This window comes from Sphaerodactylus townsendi, linkage group LG08, assembly GCF_021028975.2.
Source record: "Sphaerodactylus townsendi isolate TG3544 linkage group LG08, MPM_Stown_v2.3, whole genome shotgun sequence".
NCBI lineage: Eukaryota > Metazoa > Chordata > Lepidosauria > Squamata > Sphaerodactylidae > Sphaerodactylus > Sphaerodactylus townsendi.
Genome location: NC_059432.1, coordinates 77,104,890 through 77,122,616, shown reverse-complemented (window position 1 = coordinate 77,122,616; position 17,727 = coordinate 77,104,890). Strand labels below are relative to the sequence as shown.

The 17,727-nt window shown below is 39.5% G+C and overlaps 1 protein-coding gene across 2 annotated transcripts in view; it reads right to left on the bottom strand.

Annotated features, from left to right (window-relative positions):
• Window positions 1-17,727, bottom strand: part of PXYLP1 (2-phosphoxylose phosphatase 1) — a 74,969-nt gene that overhangs the window by 12,272 nt on the left and 44,970 nt on the right. The window contains exons 3-5 of one of the 2 annotated variants that reach the window (XM_048506484.1): window positions 8,245-8,370; window positions 6,290-6,451; window positions 4,712-4,838 (exon numbers count right to left, since the gene is read on the bottom strand). In XM_048506484.1, the coding sequence (XP_048362441.1) occupies window positions 4,712-4,838; window positions 6,290-6,451; window positions 8,245-8,370 (415 nt within the window). The remainder of the gene's footprint in view (window positions 1-4,711; window positions 4,839-6,289; window positions 6,452-8,244; window positions 8,371-17,727) is intronic. The other variant, XM_048506485.1, reaches the window with a different exon arrangement.

Below are 17,727 nucleotides of genomic sequence, written 5' to 3'. Positions count from 1 at the left end.
TCTGGAGTGCCAAAGGTTTGCCACCACTGCTTTAGGCCCTTTGTGCACTTACAGTTAGAGGTGTGGCTATGTTATACAGTGGGGTCTCCCTGTGTTTCCTCATTTTCACACAAGGAGGTGCCCTGCTTCTTCCCTCATTTCGCCATTTTGCCTGAGCCTTGCTTCCAGATCGGGAAGCTTTTCACCATCTTCTTTCTTAATAGCCATTTTAACGATCTATTGTAGGAGTGCTAGATTAAAAGGTTTTTTTAAAAAACATTTTTTAAAGAGAAGCCCTACCTATTCCCCAGAAATGCCAACAGGAGATTGAGTGAAACTGTTCCTGTGGGAACGCAGGGAACAGTGGAAAAGGTGAACAGAGCAAAATGCATTCTGGTATACTTCTTTTTCCCTAAGGCAGGGGAAAATATTGAACTTTGCCTTTTTTTGAAAACTGTGAGGCTTCTCTGATCTGTGGCCAGGTGAGTTCTGAAGAGGGGGAAACACAAATGCAATTGAGAATCTGATGCAAAGGTGATGTATGCTTGACCTGAAGAGACCGAACATCAAAAAAAGGCCATAAGAAGTCTTTCTCTTTCTAAGTTGCCCCACTACAGGTACTTAGGACTCTTAATACTTCCAACTATTTTCAACATCCCTAAGGATAGGTTAGACCTGACCTGGATAGCCCAAGTTAGCCTGATCTCATCAGATCTCAGAAGAAAATCAGGCAATTATTTGGATGGGAGACCTGCACAGAATACAAGGGTCATGATGTGGAGGCAGACAATGACAAATCACCTCAAAATGTTCCTTGAGTCACACTAAGTCAGCTGTGACTTGATAGCAAAAAAAAAAAGTTAGGTTCCCTATACCTGCCTTCCACAGCAATCAGGTCTCACTTCTATGTACACTAAATTCTCCCATCTTTATAGCTAACCACATTTTGTTTTAAGGTACAGCTGCCACAGGCCACTAAGTGATAGGGCCTGTCCTTGTTTTTCAAATATCAATCTATTTATCAATATACAATAGATATAGGCCTTCCTCCCTTTTGGCCATTTTTATGAAACTGGATTATGATATCCTACAAGGTTTTAATTGAGCACTATAACTGTTATAGGCAAAACAAACATGAGGTATGCACATGCTCTAAAAAAAGGGTACTACAGAAAGTTAATTATTCTGATGAACAATCACAAAAGCATGTTTTCCCTATGGAAATCTACCTTGATTTTTTAAATGAAAATGTTAACCAAAATTTGACAAGAGAAATCTCCAAGGATTTGGTCTATTTTCTTACATTCATTCCAGACTATTTATATGCCACGACTCTTAATTCATAAAGCTCAAGAATGACCCCTAAACTATCTTGCCTTCTCATTAAAAGACTATAGGGCTGCAGCATAATCTGTGTAATTAATGAACTCCATCTGAGGAATACTAAATGCAACGAAGAATGGAACTGAATACAAATAGGATACTTACCACAAAGCTAAGCTTAAACAGCTCAGACAAATATGAATTCCTATGAGAAAATAATTAAACTGAAGTAGCTGCCAATCTATATTTTAGAATGTGTGGCAATTCTTCTACTTTTAAAATCTCATTGGGAACAAATAGACTTCAATTAAAACAAAGTGTTAGTATTGACTTACTATGCTGCATTGGAAGCCCTGCTAGAAAGGGTTCCTAAAATATTCCTGCATTTATCTAGGGAAGTGTGTTGCTCCATTTCTCTGCTCAACTGCTGCTCTCCTCCACCTACTCTTACAATGTCATGAAGTCAGCTCCAGTATTGCATCACACAGCCACACATAAGTTCATTCCTGAACTGAAAGCAGTATTCACAGTCCTTTATTGGCCCACATGGGGCAGCCATAAAGTCAATAAAATATTATACAGACATCTAAACATGAATATATACTTTGAGTGTCACGTCCAACCTGACATTGTTTGCTATTACACTCTACTAATTCCCTTTTTTAAATAAATTTATTACTCACTTTTTAACTTTAAAAGAGATTCCAGAAACACTAAATACTTTCCAGAAAATACTCCAGTGCCCTAGAAAGAATGTGCACTGATTTAGTATGCTTATTTTATCGTACAGTTAGTAAACAAGTACCTCATGTTAATTTTATGTCCCACTGGCAACACATATTTGAACTGAAATGCTTGACTAGAATTCAAAGCTTTACATGGCTATTACTTTTATTGGGATAATACTGGTGTGACAGCCAGATGGTGTAGTGGTTAAAGTGTTGGACTAGCATCTGGGAAACCCAGGGTTGAATCCCCACTTTGTCATGGAAACTTGCTCAGTGACCTTGGACCAGTCACATACGCTCACCTTAACCCTGGAAAGTATTTGGATGGAAGACCTCCATGGAATACCTGGGGCACGATGTGGAACCGCCTCTGAACATCTTTTACCTTGAAAAGGGGTCACCATCAGTCAGTTGTGACTTGATGACAAAACACACACACACTACTGGTGAACAGATAAAGAAATACAGCATGTACTTCTGCCACATGGTTTAAATTTATGCAAAAAATGAAGATACTGAAAACTTCCAGATGCTAATTTTAGCACTCACAAAGAAGAGTGTATGATATAGCACAGTTGTGGTTGTCCACTCAGCCCTTTTAACAAAAATTAACTCTCATTCACAGAGGTCCCTGTAATTACCAATCTGAAATAGAACTATCCCTTCTACCTCGTGAGAGAAAACATATGGATAACTCTAGCTTTGTGTCTGATTTGACCTATATAATCAAACCAGGTAAAATCACAACTTCATTTTTAATTTGGATTATAAAGTTTTGTGGTTTTATCCCCCACCTCCCTTTAAAAAACCTATATCATACAATTGCTAGGGATAACCCTCTGGAAAAAAACAAAACAATGACTTTTAAATTGCCAAGATTGTCTAATATTGTCTTACCAATATCATTCATTCATTCATTCATTCATTCATTCATTCATTCATTCATTGTTATTAGTTTTATGAAACAATGGATCATTAGAAGTGGGAAAATTTTTATAGCAAAATAAAGCACTGGAAGATTTTCCATTTTGGAAAAAAACCTATCCCACATCTATGTTTGTAGCAGATGGGGGGGAAATAGCTTTTCAATTATCCGCCATCACCACATGCACTTACCAAATCTGCAAAATGTTTTCTTTAGCAATATACCAGCAGACATTTTTAGAGGTTAGATTGTCAAGCCCTGTAGGATTTCTAAATGGCTTTGAATTATCTCTCTTCAATTAATGTTTCCTTCCCTGGAGTAAGTTCATTAAAAATCCTATCATCGCAATTAGCGAATTACTCATTGCTTATCTTATTACAAAATTTAATTGCTTACCCGTGGCCAATGCAATCTGGCAGAACTGAGTAGGTCTAATCTAGAGTCAACACTCCCTATCTGTGCCCTACTTTAAAGTGCAAACACTTATTTTTGAAAGGTATATACCACAACAAAATGCAGCTGTCTTGTTTCTTGTATCATACCCAAAATGGTGATTCCATTATATATTTGTCCATAATAAATATAATAATAAAGAGAAAGCATAGTAAAGAGATAAAAAAACCCTGAAAGATTGGATCATGTTAAAATCCTTGATCTTTAGAGAACAGTATGGATTCACTGTGGGATATTAGAAGCAGATCTCACGAGTTTGATCTTCAGTGGCATTCTTCCAAATTGCAATTGAACACTTAGTAATTCCAATTAACCTTTAAACAGGCTTTTCAATCCATGCCTCTTGCCCTCCTTCCACAAAAAAAGCTCTAAAAAAACCTGATAAACAGTGACCAATTTTTGTTTCCTGGCTGGCTTCAACAATGATATTAAAAAGCGCATTAATATAGTTTTTCCATTTAATATGAAGGAAAGTATGAGAAAGAAATATAAAGAAAACATAGCACCACTAACAGTTGCTTTCCAAAACCAAAATCAGAACCACTTCTTTTATATCATATAGGCCTTGCTGCTTCCTGAAGAGTCATAAAACTGCAATTCCCAACAGTGAAAAAATACAGCTCTCCTTCAGTCAAGCATTTTAGAAACTAACAATGCTTAGATCAACTCGATATATATCAAAATGTTTCCTGTTTTTTAAGAGATGTTCTGTCTTTTTACAAGCAATACAGAAAACGTTCTTGAATAGCATGAATCAGAAGTTGAGATTCTGCTTATGCCATTCTTTGCCTTGAAGTTATGAAGCTGGCTTACTCTGAATCAGGCCATCAAAGTCAGTATTGTCTACTCAGATTGGCAGCAGGTCTCCAGGGTCTCAGGCAAAAGTCTTTCACATCACCAGTAACTGGAGATGCCAGAGATTGAATCTGGGACCTTCTGGATGCAAAGAACAAGCTCAGATACCGAGTGACAGGTCTTCCCCATAGGAGGGAAGTTTAATTTTGATGTGGGGTGGGTGGGAGACAAGCAATAAGTTTCCCTTATTGTCTCTAACTCCTGTTAGAGATTCTACCTATGTGTGTTTATATGCAGAGAGAAGACCCCTGATACTGAGAAAAGGGAACAGAACAGAGCATCCTGTAACAGTAAAAATTTGGATTTTTTTAAAAAAACCTTTCAGCAAAAGTTCACGTCTTGGAATAAGAAAACTCAGTACTGATGTTTATAGACTTTTAGTGGACGCTTATCTTCTATTGAACTTCACAGTAATACTCACACAAAATGGCATGATCCAAATACTCACCTATTAGGCACTAATGTACAGTCAATATTTGGCCTTTTTGTTTTGGGAATGGCATAAAGAGGGTATCGATCCCCATGACGAATCAGTACGTGAACAGACACCAGTTTAAAATAATGTGGTGCATGACCTACAACACACAAATTTAGATAATAGCAATGTATCACTTTCAACACTCTTAACTCGACTATAGAAGCATAAGCTCTTTAAATATATTTGGAACATGCTGAATGCATGGAAAGGTGGAGAGATCATTCGGTTGTCTTCACCATGACTTCCACACATTAATCATAAAAATGTCTGAGTTGCCCATGGTGTATCAACACACCCATCTATCTAGTCCACTTTCCTGGTTAGACACTACATGCGATGGTGAACCTTTTCGAGGTCGAGTGCCCAAATTGCAACCCAAAACCCACTTATTTATCGCAAAGTGCCAACACGGTAATTTAACCTGAAAACTGAGGTTTTTGTTTAGAAAAAACGGTTGGCTCCGAGGCATGCGTTACTCAGGAGTAAGCTTGGTGGTAGTCGATGGCTTTGCTTCACCAACGGGTGAATCATGACCCTAGGAGGGTTTACTCAGAAGCAAGCCCCATTGCCAGCAACCAAGCTTACTCCCAGGTAAAGGATCGCACTTTAGTTTAACAGCGCTTGACAGGGTTACCTACACTACTTCCCCAAAACTAGGTCTTAGGTTTAATGCTTAGGTTTAATGCTAATAATCGAGCCCAGTGGCCCAGGTCAGCCTAGATGTGTGTGTGGGGGGGGGGTACTCTGTTTGCACGTGCCCACAGAGAAGGCTCTGAGCGCCATCACTGCACTACATGAAACAATATGCTATTGAGGCCTAAGCCTCCCTTTGTTGCTGCCCTCCATCAACTCTATTCAAAGTATTACTACCTCTGAACAAGGAAGCTACATTTAGTCATTGTGGCTAATAAAGACCATCATCACAGCAGCAAGCACCATTTTATCTATCCTGATATATTGCTAATTAACCTATGAATTCTAGTATTATAAAACAAGGACCAAAAGCTCTTACTATTCCATTTCTCCACTTTATGAATAATGTTATACACCTCTATCTAAGCTTTTTTAAAGTCCTTATTTGGGAATATGCTCCAACCACTTGCTCAGTTGGGTTGCCTTTTTTCTGTACCTTCTCCAGCACTATATTATTGCTTCTGAGATACAGCAATCTATAGTATTCCTGTTATGGCCACACCACAAATATGAACAAAGACACTATTATATAGGCATTCTTGTTTTCAATCCCTTAACTAATAATTCCTAGACCAGAATTTGCCCTCCCCCTTTTAATGCTAACCCACACTGAGTCGACAATATACTCATAAGCAGTGCAAGACCATATTGGGCTACTTCTCCATGACTACAAATGGAGTAAATTTTTATTGTTGATGATGTTTTTAAACTTTTTTAAAGTTTTGATGTTACTTTCAACAGCCAATGTGGTATAATAACCATGAAAAACACTGTGTGGAGGCTAAAAAGTCAAGTCAAATTACCATCAATGTCAAAGGTATAAAAGTGTAAATAGCAACACACTGATAAATTTACCTTCCATACTACGTTCAGGTATGCTGGGAATGTTACAATAAAACTGAGCTTCAGAAATGGGATCTATAGGAAGGGGCTCAGTCAAAGGATCAGGCATTATCCTTTTTCGATTCTTGGAGTTCAACCCATCTTCTTTGACTGGGTTAACAGGGATCAAGTGTACTACAATAAATAAAAACAAACAGTCAATGATTTTTAGATTTCATATACTTTCAATAGGCACAAAGCATTATTAATTATGGGTTATTTTCTTTTTATTTGGTCCACAAGTCTTTATTATGGACCACAAATCACTGGGTGGGGTGGGACCCTGTTGTTGACACACAGCCCAATCTAGAGCCCTAGTTTGGCCAGGGAAGGTGCTGCTGTGGCAGCGCTCTGTTGCCTCCAGAGGGCTTTTTGGTAGAATGGGGAGGAAAAAACTAATAATACCTTTCCACCACTGAAAAGCCTCCATTGGGCTGACACAGCTCAAAAGGGTGGGTTAAGTCCAAGGCCCAGGTTCCTGCATCCCAGGAGGCAAAACCAGGGCAGAAGCCAACTAACTTCACCTCCACACACACACACCCTGCCACACCTTTGGAACGCTCCCACTATGCCTACAGAGCTGATGCAGTGCAGGAGCATTACTGCGAAGGGCCACTGTGGCCACCTGCCAGCAGATTTGCCCCTTCACTAAGGTAAATGCCGGTGTAGGGCCCCACCATCTCCACAACATCCTTTGCCTGCTACCCCTAATGGATTGGGTCATTAATTACCCACATAAAATCAAACAAACAGTATTAATGACATCTTAATATTTACCTACAAAACTCAAGCATGCAAATACACATAGAGGAACAAGGAAACAAATTCCTAAAGTATAGAATATGTTTAGGTCACTAATTTTACTTGCCTTCATACAATAATATCCAGTTCTTAAGCATCATTTCTATGCACATTGTACAAACCTGAAAAATGCAACTTTTCCCCAATTATAGCACATAAAAAACAATGTCATAAGTCAAAAATATTTTCATATTTTGAAATGTCATAAGTAAACCATAGCATGGTTTATTGGACCCTCTTAGGGTCCCCAGACCGCATGCTTAGACCCTGGTAATTATCTCCATGTATTTAATCACATTACATTATTCAAAGGATTATTAAGAAATAATTTCTATTTATTCTTCATCACAAAATTTTAACTAAAGATGCAATAAAAAGATCAGATGTCAGTGGACTTAGATTGAAGCAACTCTACACAGCACTGTGCTACTAACACTTCCAACTATTAATACAGCTATTCAATTCTAACTTCTATTTCCTACATTAAAAACAAAAACAAAGGGAAGGCTGGCCGGTTTATCTTAATTCCAATTTTCTCAGAATCTACTCTCCCCTCCCCAAACACACAATAATATAATTAATCTTGTTCCCCCAAAATGAGAGATCCTTTTGGAAACAAGCCATCTCATTCCAAAGAATCCCTACTATTTTTGACATATGCCCAGGAAGTAACACAGCACAAGTTGATCTAGTATGCAGGAAGTTAAAAAGACATAAAGAAACATTTTCCCACAACAAGAATATTTAATACGAGCATTTTCAGTGCTGTTATTTCAATCTGTACATTCAAAACCTTTTTCTAGTTACTACTCCCACCCTATCCCTCAATCTTACAACAGTAATTATCAGAAACTGGCTACCATAACATTACACATGCTAAAATTCTATAATACTAGACGTCTTTAGCTTTCAATAATAACATTCCAATTTAAACAGCAAATATACTACAGAAACTGGAAGAAATGATTCAAAGATTTCATATACTTTCAATAGGCACAAAGCATTATTAATGGGTTATTTTATTTTTATTTGGATACAGCTAAAATTTACTACAATTATAAATATCACCACCAGATGAAAAGACTCTATAATAAAATCATCTAGTAGATGTAATCATATATATTTACCTGAAATTAGAAAAAAAAGCAAATCCATCTCCCAATTTGTTTTTTGCTTTAAAATTACAACTAGGATGGAAAGAGCTCGCGGACCAAGATTTCGGTTCAGCCTGGACTTTTTTTCTGAATGTTTACCTTAAAACACAGAAGGCTCTTTGAGTTCTGTGCAACCAAACTATTTAAAGCTGTTCTCACTGACATGGAAAGCCTCACAGAAAAATAAAGTTACATTGCAAATTTTCAGAAGCTTGAAAACTAAACATGCATACCAGGAACTACTCAAAGTTAATTACTCTTCATTCCAAAATGAAAGGCTTTTACTACCTCTAAAAGCCACATGGTAATTGCCATTTTATAAAAGCTAGAACACAGAAGTAAAAGACTGATAAGCACAGAAAGGCATTAAAAGGTAGATATACACCACAAAGCTGAGGAGAGAAACATAAAATGCGTATGAAAAACTACTGGAGGACATACAAAAAACAGTCTGGAGGAGTCAGATAAGGTGCATATGGATTAGAGCTGTTAGTGTAGTAGTGCTATTACCAGTTTAGAAATAACAGAGATCTGGAAACACTGTATTGTAAATATTCCCATCTGCTGTGCCTGTTTAAGAATTGGTGCCATCCTGGGCACATTCTTAAATTTAGTTCCTCCATGACCACTTAACATCTCTTCTATCTATATATATAAAAAAAATAACTGTGAGTTTGTTACTCATGCTCTAACGCGGAAACAGCTGGACGGATCGCCCCCAAATTTTTCCATGACGTTCCTCCCTGTTGTGGGCAGGTAATCGGACCTTCAAATCATCAAAAATCCATACCTGAGCCAGGTAAAAGATCTTTTTCCTGGTGCACCAGGCCATGAAGCTGGCTGTGTTTAACTGTCACCCTTAGAATGTTCGTGCAGCATGTCTGTGGCCTGAGGAGTTGGTATGCCCTTAGAATGTTCGCACAGGTGGCCAGAGATGAGCATTGAAAACAGTAAATAGGTAATACTGTTAGGTAATACGAGTAGAAGTGAAACACATACACACTTTGCTGTGTGAGACGTCCGGTTGGGTTCCCCCTCCTCACACGCAGGTCACTTTCACTCTCTGTGCCTCACCCACTACTACCACACAACACACATACTCTCATACACATCCACTTCATCCTCACACACCTCACTCTGCCCTCCCTCACATCCAACCACCACTTACCCACTTCCTCACGCATATTCGCAACTCTTTTACTAAAAGCGAGCTGGAGTTTGCCTTTTTCTTCTAAGAAAATCCGTGGGGTGGGGGCGAACCAACACTGCTGGCTCTGCTTCTTTTGCACATGGCCCTTTAAGAGCCCAGGGAGCTGGCCTCAATCTGAGCGCTTCACCACCCTGCCTCTGCTGCTTGACTGGGACAGCCTCCTTACCCCAGTTCTGCCTTACCCAAGCCAGGACTGTGCATGTCAATCAGTCTCATGGACAGCGGGATTCACACTCTGGACAGTTACATTGTAGAATGGAAAGGGTTACCTTATACTAAAAAAAAGACACCACCATATAACAATGTGAATTGAAAAGGGAAAGAGGGATTCCATTTGACCACTCCAAAAGGTTATGCTGTGGATCATTGGACCTGCATGGACACCTGTGTGAGTTGCGGACAGTGATGAGAAGGACAATTGCCACAGCAACGTATGGAGTGCACTATATGTACAACTTGATGACTGCAACTAATTCCAATCATGTACTGCAACAGTAAGTCTTGAGCATATCATCGAACCCTGTGTTTACCTATTTTCACAATATGAATATCTAGTCTATAATGATTCACTGCATTATATATTAAGCACCTTTTTCACGGATGAATTCTTTTCCAGTTCAGAATGCAACCTGAATTTCTTGAGCATGGACCAGTCAGCAAGCAGACATGAGACATACAATTTTTCAATAAAAGTTTCCAGGGTGTCATATCTATACTAACTATTCTGGGGACCTAGAGAACAATACATATCAAATAGCATGCCAGGGGCACAGAACATATTAATTTATTAAAACTTATGTTAGAGTGAAAACTTCTTAGTAATTGAGGTAGCACAGCCAACCTCTTTATTTTTGCTAAAATTGGTAGCCATCTGAAATTATTGGCAGGACAAAACAGTCACACAATAAATTTACATCAGGTATGCCAGAACTCCCCTGACCAGGATATCCCTAGAATAGCATGATCTTGCCAAATCTCAAAAACTAAGCTGGGTCAGCCCTGGTATTTGGAGAAGGTCCCCCAAGGTGGTCCAGGGTCGTTATGCAGAGGAATTGTTCAAGAAGGCATTTTTGTAAGGGAATTAGGCTGCAGTAAAAGAAAATTGAGAGCCAATATAATGTAGTGATTAAGGTGTTGGACTAAGACCTGGAAAACATGGGTTGAAATCCCCACTCAAACCATGGAAGCTTGCTGGGTGACCTTGGACCAGTCAACACACTTTCAGCGCTGACCCTAGATAGTATTTGGATGGGAGATTCCGCAAAATTCCAGGGTGGGAACATGAAGGCAAGCAACGTAAGCCACCTCTGAATGTCTTTTGCCTTGAAAACCCCATGGGGTCACCATAAGTCAGCTGTGACTTGATGGCAAAAAAGAGATCAAGTTCCCAATATCTGACTTCTTCAACAATAAGCTTACACTTGTATGAACATTAAACTCTCCCATCTTTATAGCTAACCACATTTTGTTTTGATAAAAAAAACTTCTGCAACTGTTTAGAGAATTAGGACAAGGACAAGAGAGACACAAAAGCAATGGGTTGTGACAATCTCAATCACAATGTAATCACAACAGCTGCAAAAAAAACCCTTCCAATACACTGTCCCTATATATTTTTTGTTCAACCTAACCCGACTAAGTAAATTGAAATTAAGTAAATCTTCCAAAAGATGTAGAAAATAAGTTAAACCAGAAATTATGCAACATGACTTGGAAAGAAGAAAATATATCTGTTCCCAACACCAAATTGAGAATGCAACTGTACAGCATGTAATTTTCAAGAAATTTTGAAATATAGGAGATTTCACTTAACATTATAGCTACTAAAACAAATTTAAAAAATTATTGCACTTGTAAATGCATAATAACGAAGCAGCATGTTGAACAAGCATTCTTGTACAGGCAAGGCTTCAGGCAACAGAAATGTGCAAGAACTTGCTCTGACAGTTCTAAATAAAGGCCTCCCAGTTTACAGTAACCACATCATTACAAATGTCACAATATTGTGAGAACGTAACAAGTGCTTAGTAATTAACAAAGTCGTATAACTTTTGTAGGAAATGGAAACAGATCCATATTAATGCAATTGTCATTGCTTTCTTTCTCAGAAATGTGTAATCCAACACACATGGTAGACAATCACTGACAGTTATTTCTCCTGCTTACGTGAATGAAGTTTAAAGGTTGCTGCTTTCCAGTGATGTAGTTAATGGGTGTGCAAAGAGCAACCACTTCCCTTGAGCACATTTTTTAAAAGTGCCGACTTTTCAAAAAATTTCTAATTGTCGTACTCTCTTCCACCTCACTCTAGGCACTTTCGCACATGCAGAATAATGCACTTTCAATCCACTTTCACAATTGTTTGCAAATGGATTTTGCTATTTCGCACAGGTGCATTTGGAAAACAAGGTGTGGGAAGCGAACCTGTGTGCAGGACTGAGTGTGCTCAGTCTCACATACAGAATCATGTTGTCTGCCCCCTCCCAGTGGACGCATTTTTAAAGTGCTTGCTCCCCCTAACTTTAGAACATAACTATGCCCCTGCTGCTTCCCCACTGGCGCAACTTCCCTGCCCTACTATTAATCTCAAACTGAAATAAGGACTGGTAGTAGATTCTGGGCAGATCAATGATACATGGCAAACTGAGGAACTCTTGCTTCCCCCATGCCTTATCAAACACCAAAGCTGCATCCCATGGCTGTTTCAACATTTGAAAAGTTATGGGGTAGGACAAGAGAACTGCACTGTGGGCCTGAATAGGATCAGGCCTCTATAGAATTTTAATTACATTGAAAAGGGGCTGGTGGTCTTACGGCAGCCACAAGGGAACCATCCCATCTTGTTTAGCCCTAATTAGCCTTTTTAGTCAAATTAGCCCATTTAGGACTGGCAGCACATGTCCTTGTGTAGAAGTATCAGATGTAACTAGAACTTCAGGTTGCTATCAAATATGTGTAAGATGCTAAGAACTATATATTTTAATATTTTATATAGGAGAACCTTAGGAGAATATTGAAAGACAGTTTCGCATAAAGGGGATTTAGCATACCCATGGAGAAAGGAAATATAACTTCTTCAGTGGTCACAGGGAAAATACATTCCTGTAACTGGCTATATGTGCAAGCTGCTTTCCTCCCTAATTTGCAGATCTGTGCATACTTTGCACTATTATAACATACTAGATTTCACAAGCTGTAAGCACTGTACAAAAGAAATTTGCAGAAAAATGTCCTGCCCGATTTACTCTGCTTCTACTTGTAATGCTAAGAGTTATGCCAGGTGAAGCCCCAAGCCTTGCCTACTAGAAATACACACATACACACAGTATTCTGAGATTTCTGTAGATATTTCCTATATATATTTTAAGCACATCTTTGTAATCTTAATGATCAGATACCTGTCAGGTTTATGTTAAATCTTAGGTAGAAGATAACATTTTCACAATTATGAAGAGGGTAACAAATGACAGGTTTTTTTGTTTGTTGGATGTTATAAAATTCACACAGTTCTACTTATTTGTTTCACTGGGCAGGCACTTTAATCACAGCTCCATACATGATATATTTATTGAATAGATCCAAGGAATTTTGTAAACTGTAAAGATACATAGGCAGATACAGTACAGCAGTTTTCCCAGCAGACAGCCTTTGATCCATATACCATCTGTGAAGCAACTATGAAATATTCCCTATTACATTATACCTGTCCTATCAGGACAAAACGTGTAGTATCTTGGTCAAAATGTGGTCATACATATATTCACTGTATTCACAGTAAAAACAGCCAGTGATTTTTTGTAAAGAATAGAATAGAAAAAAAAGAAAAGAACCAGTATTCATATATAACATTGCATCTATTTCCACCAATCACCTCTCAGGAGTTAAGAATGTCTCCCCAAAAAAGGTACCAAGCATCAGTGAGTACCATCACAAAAAAAAAGTCCGAAAGCCCCCCAAAAGACCAATAATAGAGAAGGAAATTTTGGAACTGACTTTGGAATTGACTTGGGCTTTAAGAAAAACACTCACAATAAAGAACAAGACAAGAATATGGTGACATGAGCTATAAATGGAATGGTGTCCCACCATTTGATCTACCTGTCAAAGGGTGTTCAAAAGATGAATCCAGAACTGTCTACACTTTTGAGGTGATAGATCAAGAGCAGGCTTGCAGGAAAACTGGCCTGTCTTGTCCAAATTTGACTGCGTTAACAAAGTTATTCCCAGACTTGTTCCTGCCTCCCTGAAAGAAGGGATGGGAATCATCCAAGTAAGATGTCCTCCTGCCTCAGGGTGAGAATGTCTTATTGTTAGCATTGTTCAGATCTTGCAGACTGAGGGTCATGGTTTCCTTTATAGAGTCAATCTATCTCATGTTGACTGTTCCTCTTTTCCTGATGCTTTCAACTTTTCCAAGCATTATTGTCTCTTCCAGTGACCCTTATCTTCTCATAATGTGATTAAAGTTCTTTAGGCTTTTCCGGAGTCAGGAGAGGAAGGGCCTGGGTGGTTGGGAGAGGGCAGGGAGAATCAAGGGGAAGAGGCTAGCAATTGGGGAGGGAGGAAGAGGATTTAAGGGAAGGGAAGAGGCAGGAAGGGGTGGTTGTGGAGAGTGGAAGCAAAGTCATAGCTAGGGAAAATGGAGCCTGGTGCAAATTCTGAGTTTTGCTTCCCCCCCCACCCCATGTTCGTTTGTGTTTTTTGTATTTTTAGTGTTTTTTCAGTTTTAAGGCCTGCAGGGGGCGCAGTTTTTAGGCTAGCAGCATCAAAATTTCAGGGATTCTTTAGCAGACTATCCTGATTATACCACACAGGTTTGGTGAAATTTGGTTCAGAGGGTCCAAAATTATGGACTCTCAAAGGTGTAGCCCCCATCTCCTATTAGCTCCCATTGGAAACAATGGGTGATGGGGCACCCCCTTTGGGAGTCCATAACTTTGGACCCCCTAAACCAAACCTCACCTAACTTGGGTGGTATCATCAGGAGAGTCCCCTGAAAACTCCCTGAAAGTGTGGTGCTGCTAGCCTAAAAACTGCACCCCCTGCAGGCCAAAAACTGAAAACACTAAAAAATACAAAAAAACCCCTGAAAATTTTGCTCCCCTCCCCAGGCACGCACCCGGTGCAATGCACACACCCCGGCCCCCTTGTAGCTACGCCTCTGAGGAAAAGAGAGGAGGAGGTGGATAGTGAAAATAAGTGAAGTTGTTAGGAGCAGAGAGTAAGAGACACAGGCAGGTGAAGGGGAAGGACTGCGGAAGAACTGGCAAGGAGGGCATGTTGCTAGGGATAGCCAGGGCTTCAGACAAACTGTGAATGTGCAAGCTGTTAGGAAGCACAGGCCAGCAGCCTGAGGCAAAGCACAGGTCAGACAACACCCGGGTGAGGGAAGGTGGGAAAGATTAGGCCTCAGTAGGCAGGGCCAGGGAGGTGGAGCACCACAAATCTCAGTCATTTTAGTTTTTAAGGGAAATTCAGGGTTGATTTGACCTAAAACCCCTTATTTGTCTTTTTGATGGTCCACAGTATACATAAAACTCTCCTCTAATACCACATTTCAAATGAATCAGCTTTCTTCCTGTCATCTCCATCCAACTTTCAACCCCATATACAGTAATGAGATCTACCATGTAATGAATTAATTTACTATTTTACTCCTACGCAAAACTCTTCTTTATTCTACTTTTGGCTTCCATTTAGTGATGTTTGGCTCTTAATTTTTTATTTTATATATATTTGTAAGTCGCATTATGGCAGAAGGCACACCAGGCAATTTAGAATATTTATAAACAATACAATTCAAAACATTGAAAGTCGCTAAAGTACAAAACATAGCTGAAACACAGAAGAAGCACAATTACACAACAAAAACAGTCATGGTTGAAAAACACCACTCTTTCTAGCCTTGCCTACTTTTGAATGCACAGTTTAATCTCCTCCCCACTAACCATGTAGGAGAGAAGAAAACTGACAGTAAGGCTCAAAAGTCTCCACTGAAGACTGGGATATGGAATTTGAATGTCTCCAAATTGACTAATTCCTTTTAGTAGAGCTGGCCACATTTTGAAACTTATAGTCCAATCTTCAGCCTTGAGTGGCTGGGGACCATGCCGCTGCTGTGCTACCACCTCCAAATGACTTTTTGATGTCATGACAAGGCAGAAAAACCAACAGCCCCCACCCCCACCCCGCCGCCAACCAGAAAGCCCTCCAAAGGAGTGATGCAAGTCCAAGCCCCAGGTCACGGCATAATTGGCTACAAAACTGCGGTGGAAGCCAGCTAATATTGGCTCCACTCCTAGAAATCATCCAGCATACCCCCACTGCGCCAATGGGGCTGGCAGCAGTGCAGGAGTGTTGCGGCATCTGCCCTCTGGCATGTTTACTCCTTCTTTAGGGTAAGTAGAGGAGGGCACACACAGAAAGACAGAGAGAGGGGGGGGCCTCTGCACTGTAGGATTCGACCTTAGTTCGACGTAGGTCCAACCCGGGTACTCCGCACAGCCGTAGTGTTCGACTCGTGTCTGTCTCGGCTCCCACCCACCGTTAAATTTTCGAGCTCGACTGGGAGGTACAACTTCCTGGCGAGCTCGGGTTGCACTCAAGCCAAAGCCGGTGGAGTGTGGAATCTCCCTCGCCTCGACTCTGCAGTATTTCGGCCATGCGCAGAACAGGAGACTGGTGGCGGCAGCAAGAAGTGCATCTTTTAAAAAATCCTCCTACATAGCTCCTACGTCAGTAAATGAAAAAAAAGGGACATGCACTCAGCCAATCGGGAATGAGAAGCAGAAGACGCGAGGAGGTAATCCCACCCTCTGAACTCGGCTCCGGAGACACAAGTCAGCTGTTGTGCGGAGTAACAGAGGAGTCGAGCTCAGGTAACGATTTCCAAAGACACGAACCCTAGTTACCTCTGCTGTGTGGAGGGGCCCAGTGAGATCAGGCCATTAGATTTCCTTCCATGAAGATTTTGTTCAGTCTATACTTACAAGCCACATTGTTTCAAGTCAAATAAATGTGGGAGGAAAGTGGGAAATATTAATTTCTGTCCATAGGAGTTTCCAAAGAACGTATCTTCATTTTTTTTAAAAAAAACAACTCTTTTATTCAAGGCATTTTACATGAAGACAAATGTTATCAGGATAATGTTTCCCATAAATTAAAAACTAAACGCCTATGTGGACAAAACAGTGCATGGTACAAACAACTGTGAAAACACAATTAAACTTAGCATTGACTTCAAATATATGCATCTAACCAAATATATGCATCCAACCAATAACAAGAACATGTGTGATTCTTTGTGGATTATTATATAGGACAGAAGAAAAGTTTAATTTCTTTTGTGAATTCTCTTATAGCAAGATAATGTAGATGGTATTATTCAGCCCACTCACTCTCCCCCTCACAATCACTGTAGCATAGTTGGCAATCAAAAATTGCACCTGCTTTTCATGCACTATACAAAAAAAGATACAATAGATGTAATTGCAGTTCAATAAATGTGACAACTTGGTAGAAGCTTGAAAATCAATAGATATGTGAAGCTAGAAGTTCAATACTACAATTTTCCTCCTATCTTGTCACTTTCACATTTTCTTCATTTTCCTATATCACTTCTACATTCATTTTATGACAGATCTCACAGCTTTGCAAATAATATGCATAATAGCACATTTCCAGTTGCCAAAAATGCAACCTGAAACAAATGAAAGGATCATGAACGCTGAATAGTTTGGTTACAAACAAACAGGCTTTGTGCACCGAATGCTATAGCTGCAGGAAATGTGAATACAACATTAATAGGGCATAGGTAAAGGTACCACCCCTGTGCAATCTCTGGGTCATGAATCACCCATGGGCTGCAGTCACACCTTGACTTTTACTATATGTGTGCCTGTACATTTAATAGTGATGTACACAGTACCAGCAAATTGTAAAAAGGTTATATTTGCCAACTTTCCAGGATTTTGCCAGCAGCAAAAGTTAATTTAGCCTACCCTGATCATAAAGTATATACTACAATTAGCTAAGCTTCATGGATGCTTATTTCACATACTGGTATCATTACCTGAGGTTAGGATATAACAATGTGTTTTGCAAAGTTGCTGTAAGAAAGAAAGATGGGTTATGGTTTCAGTACTGGAGTCTATCACATTCTATCACGTTTTGTTGAAGTACACTATCTTCTTATATCCTCTACCAACTCTTGCATATGGATCACGTTTTATCCCCTGGAGGCGAAT